Genomic DNA, 15,760 nt, shown 5'->3' with positions numbered 1-15,760 from the left:
CAGTACTTTGCACTGCAGCCTAAGTGCTTTAATATATGACGTAAATAATGCCTCACTGATGTACATAATGAAAATACATAGTGACATAAGAGACACTTCTTTGATTGTGTTTCTGTGTCACTGTCCTATCAGTGGTCTCATCTCTTACTTTCTAACATCCTTCAGCATGATTTTCTCTCGTGTACCCTCTCGCTCCCAATTCTCGTCTCTTAACTGTATCTTTTCCTCCCCCTCACATCTTCCCTTTCTGCAGGTGGTGCGCCTGTGCCAAAACCCCAAACTGGCTCTGAAGAACAGCCCCCCTTACATCCTGGACCTGCTGCCAGACACCTACCAGCACCTGCGCACCATTTTGTCTCGCTACGAGGGCAAAATGGAGACTCTGGGGGACAACGAGTACTTCCGGGTCTTCATGGAGAACCTCACCAAGAAGACCAAGCAGACCATCAGCTTGTTCAAGGAGGGCAAGGAACGCATGTATGAGGAGAACTCGCAACCCAGGTGAGTAACGTGGCTAAAGAAAATGGCTTCCATCTTAATATTAACCGAATTGATACGATTTCCTTGAAGGCTTTTCAAACTGCACTGCCGAGCTTAATTGTGTTGATTTTTGCATATATTTGTTTCATGTACCCATCTGATTGGAAGGGTGAAGTTCTTGTAATGCTGCACAGACCCTTCTCAATAATTACTAACAGTGTAACCACAGGGTGAAATGTTGCACCCATCCCTGGGCTCCAGGGTAGTTGTAGCTCAAGATGTATCAAATCAAGAGCAGAGATGTGTTGTGGTTTGAGCATGTGAGCCTCTGTGGGCTGAATGGCGCTCAATCTACAGCTGCCTGGCTGCCTGTCACTTTGTTTTCGTGCCTTCCTATCTCTACCATCTACTTGAACATGTTCTCTTCATGTAGCTGTCTTACTGTACTGTTTGTATTTAAATCGCACTGTCTTCTTTTCAGTCACTTTCTTTTTTGAGTAATCTTTCTCCTGAAGTGCACAGAGGTGTCCAATCTGCACTTGGAAAACACCGGTTTAAATCTTTCCACATTTTACGGCCAAACAACTTATCAATTTATGGAAAATAATTGACAGATGAATTATACCAAAGACAATTATAAAAAAAATAAGTATTAAGACAATCCTCTTGTTAATATTTTATTTAAAAAACAAAAACAAATAAAGAACATCCTTTGAGGATAAATCGTGCCGCAAAAGACCTCAAGACTTACTAATTAAACTGAGGGTAGTTTAATTAGCTGCCCCTCTGGAGGTGCAGACTGGATGCTGGATGGAGCGGCTCTTATCTTCTTGCTTCATATCCTTAAAGATCCCTTTTGATTCACTTAATGCTGTGGGAGTATGCTGTTGGACTTGGTTGTAACAGACATCATGTACAGTGTTTTATGAAATAATAACAAAGTCCCAAAAGCATTTCATACACGATGTGAACCAGTATCAAATATTATACCTGGTAGGGCTTTCTCCAGAACGGACTCTGGAATTACAAACGGTACGACTTGCAATCGATTTTTTTTTTTTTTTTTCAAACCCTTTGTGTTGTCCAGACAGCGTTATACATCTGACTCCTGTCTTCAGGAGCTTATGCGTTGGTCTGTCAGACAGTGACTCTAAGCAGATGCGGAAATGAGTGGACAGAAACTGCTGCCTGAGTGCAGGAGTTGCTAAAAATATTTTTTTTTGCCATGCATTTTATATTTCGAGAAGTCAAAACACCAGATAAAAAGCAATTTATTCAGTTTTGTGTATTAACGACTTATTTTGCTGTGCAACTCTCCTTAGTTACTCATATATTATTGTTATTTTTGAATTTCCTCATTGCAAGATTAAGTAATATCCTTCAGCTCCTCATATGTCGCTTCCTGTTGTCAGTTTTTGGCCACCACGTCCTCTTTATTGAGCGCTGCCTTTCAGTCCAGTCAAGTAAAAGCATTCATATGTTTATTGCATTTTGCATTAGGATTTAAACATTTATTCACCTCGTCCCTGTAGAGCAGTTACATTTTCATCAGCAGAAGGTTGATGCGTAGCGGGAAGCTACAAACTAACAGCAGGATGGATCCTGTTTCTTCCTTCTCTGGCCCTTCAGTACCATATTTATTCACGACAACCTTTGGACCAGTGTTTCATTCGTGCTCTTTTGAATAATACAAAATGTTTCACAATAATAGTCCAAATGTTTAATCATCAGAGCAAATGTGGTATTACGTTTTGTGATCATCAAGACAGAAAAGGTTCAAATATAAGTGAACGCGGAGCCAAATATGCCCAGGGAGAGAACTAAGAGTGAATCATCGAAGGAGCCAATAGTGGTTTTATTTAGAGGTCCCTTGAGCACGAAAACCAACACAACATAGACTCTAGAGCGGAGTCAGTTTGTGACGAATAGGCCCACGTAGTAGAGCTCTGTGGATAGCTGCATTTCTAGTGTTGCTGTGTGTCCCCTCATGGACTCGTGTCATGACCCGGAGATCTTTGGAAGAAATCACTGAAAAGCTGACCGTCTTAAGTGAAGCTAAAGACAGAGGGAAACTTTTAAGAGATTATTCGAATGACTCCAAAGATGGTTTGTGTTCTTTGTTTGACCCGAAAGACGGTAAGAAAAAAAAAAAGTGACTCAGAAGTGGGTTCATTGTACGGAGAACATTAATACTGTTGTTCGTTTCATTTCACAGTTTTAATTGTTGCAGTGAACTTGAATTTAACATTATTCTTGAAAGGCTTTATTTTGGAACCCACTAAAGAAAACGGAGACAAGAGGAAGCTTTTATTTCAAGCACGGGTGTATTTATCATGAGCCGATAACGTTATTTGTAGGCATTGTAACAGTTTCTCTGTAAAATTCATTTTCATCATCACTTCATTGCACCGAGGCTGCGCAGAAATACATTTCTGCTTAAAGCAAAGGAAATACACACACACACACACACGCACTAGTAGTCCGGCATTACACACAAAGGCTGCTATTGTCTGAATGGAGAAACCAGTGGCAGTGACACTAACCAATGAGTATCAGCCCACTTAAGAATGCTATAGAATCAACGTTGAGACGCCAGAGAGAGACTCGTCTGTGGTTCGTCTGCAGCTGAGTTTAGCACATGGCTGAAAGGTCGAACTGCAAGGATAAAGATAATCTCACTGCCTGAATGCGGAGAGAGTAGTTTGATAACAAATATGAGGACTCTGACGCTTATTATTTTCACCACCGGGGACTTCAATCGGCATCAGTACTTGATACATATTCACCTACATGACAATGATTGGGACTCCACCACAGATTAATGGCTATTTTCGAAAAAAGAGCGAAAGATCCAAGTGTGTCATGAGAGCCCTAAATGCAGCGTGGGTGGATATGCTGTTGTGATGCCATACAGACTTCTCCCCAGTATCTTCCCCAGAGGTTTAAACCCTCTATTTATCTTACACCCCCCCCTCCCCCCTTCTCCCTCTCCCCCTTTATGAGCCACACAGATTGTTTAGCTTTAGAGATGAGATGGAGAAATATAAGCCTGGGTTTGTTTTGTGTTGAGCTGAGCTTGGTCTTTACTTTAGTTGCATCTGAGTTGTGTGGGAAGGAGGTGGCAATGTATTTAAAGGTTTTTTACATACTGACAGAGGAAAGAAAAAGAAAGGGTTCATTGTTGGTCACAGTGGAAGGGAGTGACGATGAAAGTGAGTCTACTGAGAGCGAGACTTAATTATTAACACTGACAGGCTATATTCAGTCAGAATCAACATAACACAGTCAGCACTTCCTCCTTGTTTGCTTCACTTACTTCCTCTTTTGGCGTTCTGCATTGGCACAGCCAAGACTTTTTCTGGCCCCAAGAGTTGACAAAGAGCCACACGGAGAATTAGTTAGTTTTATTTAATTTTTTTTACGCTCCATCCAAGTGTTTAAATATTTTTCTTTTGCTTGTTCTGAAAACAGAGTGACTGGAGGAGTAGGATGTTGTAATCTCAACCATATTACCCTGGAAAATTTTTCATTTTGGCAGGAATTGGAGCTAAAACCATAAGATATTATAAAAAAAAAAAAACGTGTCTGACTAGTGCATCAACGAAAGTGACTAATCATTTGTAACTGAGGTCTCCTTATGAAACGGGGTGTTTATTAGGTTTGGTTAATTGTTCTGTGTTTGAAAAAAAAAGTGTTGTTTTCTTTTTTAGCTACTTGGATAACAGCAGTTTTGTCAGAACCAGTGTATTAATTTACACTCAGTCAGATGGGAGACCCATATGTAAAACATTACGCATCGCCCAGTCCCTGAGCAGGCTCATACAGTAGAAGGGTTGATCAATGTGTCCTCAGAAACTCCCCCTTCTCTCCCATGGGTCTAACCGGATACTGCTTTGACCTCTGTGTGAGAGTCTCTTTGATCTTCTTCCTGGGCTAAGCTGCCATTGCATCCCGACTCTGTCGATAAGTCCAGCTGGTTACAGGAAGTGGGGAGCTTATAGGCTTCAGGGTGAAGAATTTGCACCATGGGACGGCCTGCATTGCTCGACCCAAAGGCTAATAATTGATTGTACATTATAGTATAGTAGTATATTATTTGCAGTATGGGGGTTATTAATTATCGTCTGGTTTGTCTCGTTTCTTGTCTTTCCTCAACTAATCTGTCTCTTGGCTCCAGTGAAGAGTGCTTGTATGGCTTTAAAACGGGGCTTGCGGGGTGTCCACTTTTTTATATCCTCAATTTATTTCTGTAAAAAGAAATTGTAACATAAGATATTAATGATCCAAACTGGTTCAAAGCCACTTGAGGAACAAAAAGATCCTTTGATCCAAAACTGCTGTTTTTATCATTTCTTTAAAAAAATATATATATATTTTTTATCATTTAATATTGCTGTTGTCATGATGCTGAGGGTGTTTTTTTTGTTGTTGTTTTTTAGTCAGAGCCCCTGCAGACATTAATAAAACAAAAAGGCACTGCCAAAAACATATTTAACCAGCGAGGAGGCAAAGTAAAATAAATCTCTTATTTTAAGAAAAATAAAAAATTGCCTGTTTTGGTATTGGATTTAATGATTGCATTATTTATGTGGTTAAAATGTTTCGTCTGTCCTCTAAAGTAGTTCACATCAACAAAATTGATTAATCAATCGGTTAACCTGTTCAGGAACTATGATGATAACCAACCATTGTGCAAGTTTTCACGTTATTGGTTCTCAGCTGGGAATATTTGTCTTAATTCTGTGTTTTATGATTGTAAACTGGATATCTTTAGATTTTGGACCGTCTGTTGAACAAAACAAGACATTTAAAGGTGTCATGTTAGATTCTGGGAAATTGCGATGGAAAACTTTTGAGTTTTCTGACGTTTTAAAGACTAAACAAGTAACTGATTAATCCTTAAACACAACAGTAATGACATCATGTAACAATCGTCACTTGCAGCCCGACACAGTTGATATCTTAATCACACGGCCTTTAGCCTTCCACCTCATTGCTCCCCCTCCTTCTTTACTTGCCTCCATACCCTCCTTTACGGAGTGACAGCGTATTGCTTTGCACAATAGAAAAATGCATTCCAGACATGCTTTGGCGATATTATAACAATAGTCAGTAGGAGCAACTTCCTCACGCCTCCACTCATTCAGCCTTCCCTGCAGCTGGACGACTGTACAGTAGTGAATGGGATCCATTTCTCTTCACTCATCATGGCCAAGTGAACTTGTTTTATAAATGTTTCGCTAGTTACTGGTCTGTAAAAGGTCAGTACAAGTGAAGTTGCTGATAGAACTGATGAGGTGAACGTTAGGAGTATTTAAAATCGATTGAAAATGGTCATTATCATCATCAAACATGTATTATTATTATTGTTAGTTGTATGTTCTACTTTTCTGAACCAGGAATATAACTAAATGGCTGAAGGGCTGTTTTTGCACCTTCATCTGAAGGACAGTGGGGACGCGCATGCTCTGAATGAGGACTCGTCTTTCAGCGGGCTGGGCCAGGTGGTTGTCACTGTTGCGTGAGGACACTGCACACTTACTGGCTGCTGTTGCTACTGGTCAAAACATCTGTCTGTCTTTGTGTTTGGCGTTTAATTCTCAGTTCATTTTATCGGTTGCACGGAAGCCTTCTTGCTAATGCTTTCAAACCCGGATGGAAAAAAAAAGCACGGCAGCAAATTCATTCTGGAGCGCCTTTGATTAAAAGCACGTCTGTGTTGTCAATGATTGTGAAGACAAACATGCCCCCGCACGGTGCAGTACCGCCGGTATTTGCAAATGTCATTTTCATCTATTCCCGTTTTGCTCACCAGCAGAGCCCCGTCCGAAATTAGGACTTTCTATTTTCTCACATCCCTGTGAAACAAAGGTCTGTCTCTGAGAGCACAGATATTTACTTTGACTATCTCGTACCCATCTTATCACTCTAGCTGCAATACTGAAAGAAAGGTGTGATTGTAGTATTGGTTGGAGTCATGAGGAAATGCAGCGGTGTATTACAGTGATGTCAGATCAAGATGATTACAGATGAAAGTTTGCATGAATATCATTCACCCCTGCTCTACCACCAGCTTCCGGGCTAACTTCAGTCTTAGTATGTAGTCGTGCGTGAGCGCGAGCGTCTTTGCACGTAGTTTAGCCGGTTGTGATCAAGTTGGGAGTAAAGTAGGGGACGTTTTCCTCTTAGCCAAATGGCTATCAGTGGCGGGAATGGAAAACACAGTTCACACTTGAGAGGCTGCGGGTGTTTCAGCTTCAGTTACATTTTCCCCTACTTGTAGCTTGGGACTCTCTGTGCATACACATTTCACACGGTCACACGCAAATAGAGCATCGCGGCTATTTCTGTCGCTGAGGTATCAGTGAGCGGCCGACTCATGTAGTCTTCACACTATTAGATTATGGTGATTAGCATGGCGCAGCCCACTGTCTTCTCAGCCCTGCGGAGGTACAACAAGCACTTGCTGTTTATGCACGGAGATAAATGAGCTCAGATATTCACTCCGATACGGATATTTGGCTGCCGTGAGAGAATTAAGCTAAAACGGACCCATTTCTTTTTTTTTTTCCTCCTTTTTTACGGCAATCTGTGTTTGAGCCGGTCTATTTTACATGCGTTATAAACTGCTCCGTAAGCGAGACGAATTAACATGGAAATACGTATTTGGAAAAGTTGGACTGGGCTTTTCTGCGGTGCTGGTTTTTTTTTGTTGTTGTTTTATTTAGCGTATGGTTTTTGTATTCAGTAACATTGTTAAGAAGCAGTTGGTGTGTGTCGTGTGTTGTGTGCTGTGTGCTGTCGTGGCTGTTTCCTGATGGAGATCTGGAACGAATCCAGTTCCGGAGAGTTACATTTATAAAGTGATGACTTGAGCAAAATGGTGTGCCAGAATTTCAAACACATAATCTACTGTGTCCCAGTACAACAGCCACATTTATTTTTCATGTCTGTGTATATTTTTATTTTTTTTTATAATTAACTACATTATTAAATTCAGTGTCCAAAATAATACGAAGCCTGGTGCTTCCTTTCTCTTTCCCTGGATTATCATGAAAGGGCCAAAAAAAGGTGAAAATGTAGTTGCTTTGTGGTGAAATTCTGGTATTTTGCAATTGATCTTCGTGACGTGAATACTTAGTGTGCCATATTTCCGTCAGCAGGAATAGCTGTGTTGCAGCCAGCCATGAGCAACTGTGATCGGCGCCTGTGATCCTGGGTACAACTTGCATGTTTTTGCATATGACTGGAATGGCGAAGTACAATGTGACACTTGTTGTGCTTACATGTCGAAAGCCTCGTGAATTTGACCTGTTCCCGTACTTTCTGTCCAGTTCAGTTCAATTCGGTGACTTCTGATGAACTGTGTGATTATATAAAAACTGCAAGCCATGGGGAGAAGTGGTAATGAACATGGGTTTGTGCTTTGGTGGTCTCCAAGTGTAGTTGTCCCCGGGGTACCCAGTCCTCATCTGGGCTCATGAACTTCTAAAATGTTGTAAGCAACTTAGTGGTAGCTTTGTTGTCGGGCTCAGTTTGTGTTTGATCTGCATTTCCCTTTCAGCCTTGAGCAGAAAAGATAATACAGCTGCGTGATAGTATTACAGCTACTTGTGACTCTGCCAATCCAGACAGGCTCTCTTTCTGTGAGGCTGACCCTTGCTGGCCGTGCTGCGGCGTATTAGCGCAGTGCGGCGCTGGCTGGCTAGCTGCGCTACTTTATCACAGCCAGCAGGAAACGGGAAGGGAACAGCCAGCTGCAAGGTCAGAGGTCACTCTATAGCATGAGGGGGATGCAGGACAAAAACCTAGTGTTCAGGAAAAAGGTTTGGCTTCTTTCCGCGGTCATGTTGGAGAGGGACAGTGAGCTGCTACGCTGTAAAAAAAAAAAAAAATTAATTAATTAAAAAAAAACGCACTGTAGACGTACGACAATCCAGAGTAGGTCAGCAAACCACTCTGTGTGGTTGTAGCGCACCGACTTTGCGTTGTCACTGTTGGCACAGCAGCTTAAGTAGCCGTAACAGTTGTAGGGGTAGGCTATTGAAGTGTTGGCTCCTTTCCAGTACACACACAGCACAGAGCTGCTATTATAGGATGGAGGACAAGGACGCAGGGGGGGCCGAAAGAAGCTAAAACAGATATCAGTTTGTCCTGTTTCAGACGAGTTTAGATTTGAACCTGCATCTCAAAAGTGTTTTTACAGACAAATATTCAGCCTGCTTTTGGTAGTGCTGTCTACATCATCCAGCTGAGCAGCAGCTGAAAGATGTGTGCTTTGCTCTTGTATCTATACATTAAAGCATACAGCTCGGGGTAAACAAAATTGTTTTGTTTATTCAAAGAAAAAAGAAGAAAACAAAAAAAACACTTGAATGCAACTTAACCTCAGTTTATGTCGCCATGCTTGCAAAGAATACCTGTCTGCCTGTCTCTGTATGTGTATTTTTTTTTTTTTTTTTTTCTTCAAAGAGGGATTATCTGAACTGGGTGGGATTGGTTGCTTGTAGTTTCCACATACTGGTGGTTGCCCATAAAAATGTTCAGACTCGATCGCCCTCCGGTCTGAAGAATTTTAACCTCTTCAGATAACAGAATTTCACTGCATATCGTGGGACTTAAGTTGTCATCCTCAAACACATCATTAGCAATTGCTGGTGAATTAGGAATGAAAATAGATTGTGGCTTTGAAGAGATGCATTTATAATCTGGAAGTGTTAAGCGGCCCCCATGAATGTTTCAAGTTCAGAGATGAGAGGAGCAGATAAATAGATTCATAAGACGGCGCACTAACCTAGATGTGGAAATGCAAGCTGTGAGTGAAGGGAGATTAAATTCCACACAAACTTTAGAGGGAGAGGGAAATTGTCTTGATATGATTATGCTGTAGATGAAAGTAGAGCAGGAGGTGGGCTGTTAAAAGCCCAGAGTAGAAAACGGGAAAGGGGTTGACGGAGGAATGGATGAGGCAGCAGCTCTGGGGCTCAGTAGGGCAGCGCGGCTGGAAAGCAGAAGAAAACGGAGGACGACCTCCGGCTGAGATGATAGCCGCTGAAGAAAAACGCGCAGAAATGCAGTGTCACAGACGCCTGCCTCTCCAGAGATGCCACTGGAAGGGAAAGACGTTCTCGACTACGGCTGCATGAGCTCTTCAGGGAAATGCCGAGAGTAGTCGAAGGCTTCGTTTGCCACATTGCATCACTGATGAGGGAAGCCCTGACTTCAAAGACAACAACAGTCGCTGCACCAGCTTCATGTAGATTTTAGATGCCCGGAGCAGTTCAAAAGATTAGACCTCCGACTACAAGAGTGTTCACTGTTTGAGGATCATTTACTACCGAGAGGGCGTCAATTTATTGCTTTTTTTTTTTTTTTTTTTTTTTTTTTTTTTTTTTTTTCTCTCTCTCTCTCTCCTTTTTTTTTTTCCCCCAGTTTGCGAGCGTTGCATTTTCTCTTTCAGACTCCCGTCTGCTCCCTCTGAGCTAAAACCTTCTTCCTACAAGCACTGGTCTACTTTGGCAGGGTCTCAACATACACTAATCTTATTCATCCATCTTCAGTCACTGTCCTCCTTCCTCATTCACTCTTTCCACTCCCACCTCCCTCCACTCATAGGGTGTGTACTGTAGTGTGGGGCAGCTGCAGTGTAGCCACGCTTTCACTGCTGTCTCTCTCGTGAATGTCAATTCACCCTCCCCGACGGCCGGGCACAATCTCCCTCTGTGCTGCCTCATAAATCATGGCTTTCTCAGCGCAACACTTCTAATGCCGTGATGGGGTTCAGGGGTATGGTGACATTGTAAGGATTCATTTTCTCACGTCCTGGTCTCCTTTTCTTTCCTTTATCCCGCCCGTCTCACTTTTGTCCTCCTCAGTTATATTCTTCTCCTCCTCATCATCTTCATTTTGTAATTTCCTCTCCGACTCTTCTATCGTTTTTCCTCTCCTCCGCCCTCCTTGACCATCCCTTGTGATTGGAGTGACAGCTGTATTGTAGGATGTCCTAGCCTCGTCGTCTCAGTCCCTCAGTGAGCGCTTATGTGTGTCGGCGAGCGTTGCTGTGTTCACTCCCTGAACCTCTGACTGTTTTTGTATCATGGAGGCAGCTAAGGACAATTCTCAGTAGTAGGAAAGAGCCAGCAGAAACCCAGCCTTCAATAAAATGTCTTTACTTCCACCCTGAAGTCTCGTTCGTTAGCTGCCGTCCGTGTTACTGCGTGTTTTAGAAACAATAACAGGTTATTCTTATAGAAGTGTGTAGTCGACATTTCTTTTTTTTTCTTTTTTTTTTTTTTTTTTAATGACATTTAGCCGCTTTGCGTGTGTTATAACCAAATTAAGTCGCCACTGACTTTGACTTGTGTAAAACAAGTACAAACAAATCTATTGTGACGGACAAGCTTGTCGCACTTCTTTTCTTCCCAGAAGTTGACAGGTAGTATAAAATAACAATCTTGTGACATCGTCCTTTAAGAATAAGTATATCACCGGGAAACATCGTAAATATGGTCAATGACCGGCTTGGGTCAACCGTTCAGACCATGAGGTAGCGGACGGCCTGACGTTGTCATATTGATCAGCTCAATATAGTTGGTGGAGAAGAGGCCAAACTGAACACGCAGCTTGAACATGCTCTTAAAGCTACCAAAGTGATGTGTCTCTGAGAACGGTCATCCATCCTGACACCTAAAAGGAGGTACTGTTCTTCATCTCCTTTGACTGGAACAGACGAAGAAACAAGCTGACAAACAAACGTGGAAAGATGGAAAGGAGTCAGAAATTATGCAGGGGGAAAAAAAAAAAAAAAGATATGCGAGGGTTTCATGTTTAACTCGAGTCTTCATTTCTTATTTGCCGATGTGTTCCTTGTGCGCTTTTAGCATTGATGCGAGGGGAAAATGTGGGTGTGTTAATTGGCAAATGAATGATTTTCAGATTTGGAAGTCAAAGGATCTCAGTCACCGCTGCACTATTTTGAGATATCAAAATTCATATAACATATGTGTGTGCAAGGATTTTTTTTTTTTTTCAGTTTGACTTATGCATCAACTGACAGTCAGCCAGTCACATCGCATTACTGCATTTTTTTTTTTTAAACATTTTTTTACAGTGCCACAGATGGTTGAGCCAACAACGAGGTTAATATTCATAGTCGCCTGAGGAAACTGCATGTTTGGTGTGCATTTGAACATTGAAAATATTTACGTACTACTTCTGTTTCACATTGTTTTTGTCAGCATATTATCTCCAAGATAATACAAGATAATGGTCGCTCTTCACTGGAATTATGTAAACCGTGTCAGTTGAACTCATTATATTGTCACTCTGGATTTGAACGGCTCATCGGCACTAACTCAACGTCTTCTTCAGTGCTGAAAACTACTTTTTGCAACACAATAAAACAACAATTTTCTTTTTATGTGTATGTATTCAGTGACACTTTTCCAAACCCCACAGATATGCATTTTTCTATTTGTTCTTTATTTTCTGCAAAATGCTAACCTCAGTTGGTATTGGGGGAAAAAAATGACCATTGACACACCCAGTCAGCGATGACGCAGTACAATCTGTGCTGTCGGATTCAAATCAACGCGTATAATGCTGCTGAATGAGTAATGTCCCTGCGTCCTTCTCTCTCGAAGCTGTTGCGGGTCCTGATGATTGTAACAGCCATGCTATGATAAAGCTGTGAAACCTCACACTCTGCTCTCTGTTCTTGACGTTCGACAGGAGGAATCTCACCAAGCTGTCGTTGATCTTCAGCCACATGCTGGCTGAGCTGAAGGCCATCTTCCCCAACGGTCTGTTTCAGGGTGACAACTTCCGCATCACGAAAGCAGACGCTGCAGAGTTCTGGAGGCGCGCCTTCGGGGACAAGTAAGCTCAATTACGTGTTAGTTTTTACGCATTAGATTCTCTCCGTTACCACCGTGGTTCCAGACTGGCATCCTGGGTTAACGTTGTGAGAAAATAAACGGGTGGCGTCTTGGAACAATATTTTTAGTGTCCTTGCTCTTCCTTCAAAGAACCACATTTAGTAAATACCCTCTCTGGAATTTTTTTGTTGTTGTTGATTAAGAAGATCGGCCATCTTTTGGGATATATTTTGTATTTGGCAACTGTTCAACGAAGTGCCTTGAAAATTGTCCGTTTGCATACCTTGTAGCTGTGTCTTCAAAAGATCACACCAGGTTTGCATTTCGTAATAAAATAGCTCGCACCACAACAGTATTTCCTATTTATCACACATGACGCATTATAATCTTACCTTTACGGTAGAAATGTTGCTCATATCTGTATTTAGTGGTTGTGGTGGTGTATTGGATGCAGAGACATTAGATGCAGACACGAGTGAATTATCTGGTCATGATGTACTCAGGAAGCATATCACGGACCAAAATCAAAACTGTCACTGCAGGGAATATGCAGCGCTGCACGCCGGCTACTTTTAACAGTCATTATTTATGAGATTTGAGATTTTGAGGCTTCATTTCAGTTTTTTTAGGGGGATGTCGTCATCTGCTCGGTTCTGTTTTGTGTGTTACAGAACGATTGTGCCTTGGAAGGTGTTCCGTCAATCTCTCCACGAGTTTCATCCCATCAGCTCCGGGCTGGAGGCCATGGCTCTCAAGTCCACCATAGACCTCACCTGCAACGACTACATCTCAGTGTTTGAGTTTGACATCTTCACCAGGCTCTTCCAGGTACACAGACACAGACACACACACACACACACACACACACACACACACACACACACACACACACACACACACACACACACACACATATTCTGCACTTTTTTTTTCTTTGTGTGGTCATTTCCTTGAGATCAAATAAGAGAAGAAAGGTGCAAAGGCAGAGAGATGGAAAACGTCTGTTCGACCTGGTGTAGGAAACAAATTTCATTTGAGCAGCAAATGATTAACTAGTGTCTTTTTTTTCCTTCTTTTTTTTTTACCAACTCTATTGACTTGTTAGCTGTTGACTTATTTACACTGTCAAAAGGGATTGAAGGTCTGCTCGGCCCGCTCAGTACAGCTACTGAGTTTTGTACTATTTATTAGGCACAGGGAGGTCTGTGTGTGCTTGAGAGCTGCACTTAAATCTTTCTCAAGGACAGTCATTATATGTCCTGCCTGAGGTTGTACTTTCTTACTTCTGTTTCGGAATTTGTGGAATAATTTCTTACACAGAAACTCTCTCTACTGCGCATGTAATTTAAAGTTGTAGAGCATTAGTACCTTCTTAATACGAGTTATATTTTGCCAAATCCTGATTTAACTTTGTAATTGCTCGACCACAGTGGAGCACAGTACTTATATGACGGGTTTTCTGAAGAGCCAAAGGGGCTGAAAGCAACCCACCATTTATATTTTGCAGTCGTCTACACAGTGCAGCAGGCAACAGCTCATTTGTTTTCGGAGTGTTTTAGTGCATATCTATGGTGTGCAGGTGCTGCAGGGTACTTCAGTAGTCTAGAATGAAGCTGCAGGAGAAAGCAGGGCAGATAAAAGGGAAGAAGTAAGGGAGGGCAAAGGGCGTGTTTACCAACAATAACCTCCCGAGCTTATCTATATTATTTATGGGAAGCCTTTTGTGTCAGCATTGTAATTAACATTGTATCAAATGAAAACCATTGATCTCATTACTAAAATGAACTCACCGCAGTTTAATTTGTATTATCTTAAACCTCTTGCATCATATCTTGTATGTCGAAGCATGCAGTGTTTATTCCCTGAGTGGCATTATCCCTGGCTACTTGTGTGCATGCCACCAATGGACTTAATGAAGCCTGAACAGATTACAGACGTTTTCTACAACACTCCCTTTCACAAAAATGTCCTCAGACTTGAAGAGGAAGTGATGCTGTGGCCATTTTAAGCCCTGTCCTTGATATGCAGTAGACTGGGGGGGTTGTGCGGCCCTTTCATTACAATAAGAGCCCCTCAACTGTCTCATTTCACGCAGTATCTGAAGGCAGAATGATGTTTAGTGAATATAATAAAGCAGTGTATGTATGGAAAAGTTTTCCTGCTCTTCTCCGTTAAGTGTAGGCACAGCTGGTTTTGGGCGATATAGAAATGACAGTAAGAGGTTACTCGACAATACATGAACAGTAAATGGATACGACTGAGGTTGTACCACACTTTTTTATTTACCTCCCCAGGTAGTCTGTGATGACATTACAACGAAGTGTACAGGAGACGTCCAACCACGCATCAGTAGAAACAGTTTCAACCTGTCATTTCCTGTTTGAAAAAACTAAAGAACCAGCATCAGATTTTAATTTGGCCTAATATGGTGAAGCAAGAAGGAGGCGGGCCGAGTTCCTTTTGACACTTTTGCTTCTCATTTTCAGTGTTTTATTCACTGATTTTGCTTCCTTCCATACACCAGACAGACTCCTTATGGCAATTGCAAAACCACCTACTCACTACTGCACTCAGCGTGCTATGGAGTAGTATATGAATTCATTTATTTATATTTACTTTACCCCTTATTGGAAGTCTTGCTGGTTTAAAAAGAAAGCAACATGAACACCTGACTTGCCTTCTTTACATGCATTATGTGATGCAGTCTTCTTTTGTCCATTTAACCTTCCTCATTCTCTGGCTACAGATGGTAAACAAAGAGCTGCCTGCTGTTTTAAGGAATGCAAATTTGTTGAAACCTTCTTCTTACATTTCCAGACTTAGGTTGGACCTGCCAATATAAATCACACTGATTCAGTAAACAGTCGTTTGAACGTCATCCATGATGCAGTACATTTCCCCATTGCTATTCTCATACAGCTCTTGCTGTGTCCAATCCATTCACTCCCACATCATATGACTCACTCTCTGTCCATCTGTGTGTGTGTGCGTGTGTGCGCAGCCTTGGTCATCCTTGTTGCGAAACTGGAACAGCTTGGCAGTTACTCACCCGGGGTACATGGCCTTCCTCACCTACGACGAGGTCAAAGCTCGGCTGCAGAAGTTCATTCACAAGCCTGGCAGGTGAGACGCAATGATACAGAATCTCATATACATACAAACATTCACACAGATGCACACCTTTGTAATACAGCATGTTGTTGCCAGGACACGAGGTGTTTCTTGCAGTGAGTGCTGCGATATAGGCATAATTGCACATTTCTAAATGCAGTGATTATCTGAATGTGCCCTGCCATTATAATGACCTCTCATTGACTCTAAATAACTTGGTATTCTATCATCAGCACACGTCTGAGCAGTGAGCAACACTTTAATGTCCATCACTAGAGATCGACGAGAGACAT

The 15,760-nt window shown here is 41.9% G+C and overlaps 1 protein-coding gene across 1 annotated transcript in view; it reads left to right on the top strand.

Annotated features, from left to right (window-relative positions):
* cbl (Cbl proto-oncogene, E3 ubiquitin protein ligase) overlaps window positions 1-15,760 on the top strand; it is a 32,773-nt gene that overhangs the window by 4,543 nt on the left and 12,470 nt on the right. The window contains exons 2-5 of the mRNA XM_069148036.1: window positions 254-501; window positions 12,211-12,357; window positions 13,028-13,184; window positions 15,358-15,479. Coding sequence (XP_069004137.1) covers window positions 254-501; window positions 12,211-12,357; window positions 13,028-13,184; window positions 15,358-15,479 — 674 coding nt within the window. The remainder of the gene's footprint in view (window positions 1-253; window positions 502-12,210; window positions 12,358-13,027; window positions 13,185-15,357; window positions 15,480-15,760) is intronic.

This window comes from Embiotoca jacksoni, unplaced genomic scaffold, assembly GCF_022577435.1.
Source record: "Embiotoca jacksoni isolate LCO1_2020_lvr unplaced genomic scaffold, fEmbJac1.0.p SCAF_14, whole genome shotgun sequence".
Taxonomy (NCBI): domain Eukaryota; kingdom Metazoa; phylum Chordata; class Actinopteri; family Embiotocidae; genus Embiotoca; species Embiotoca jacksoni.
This window is presented reverse-complemented; position numbering and strand designations above follow the sequence as displayed.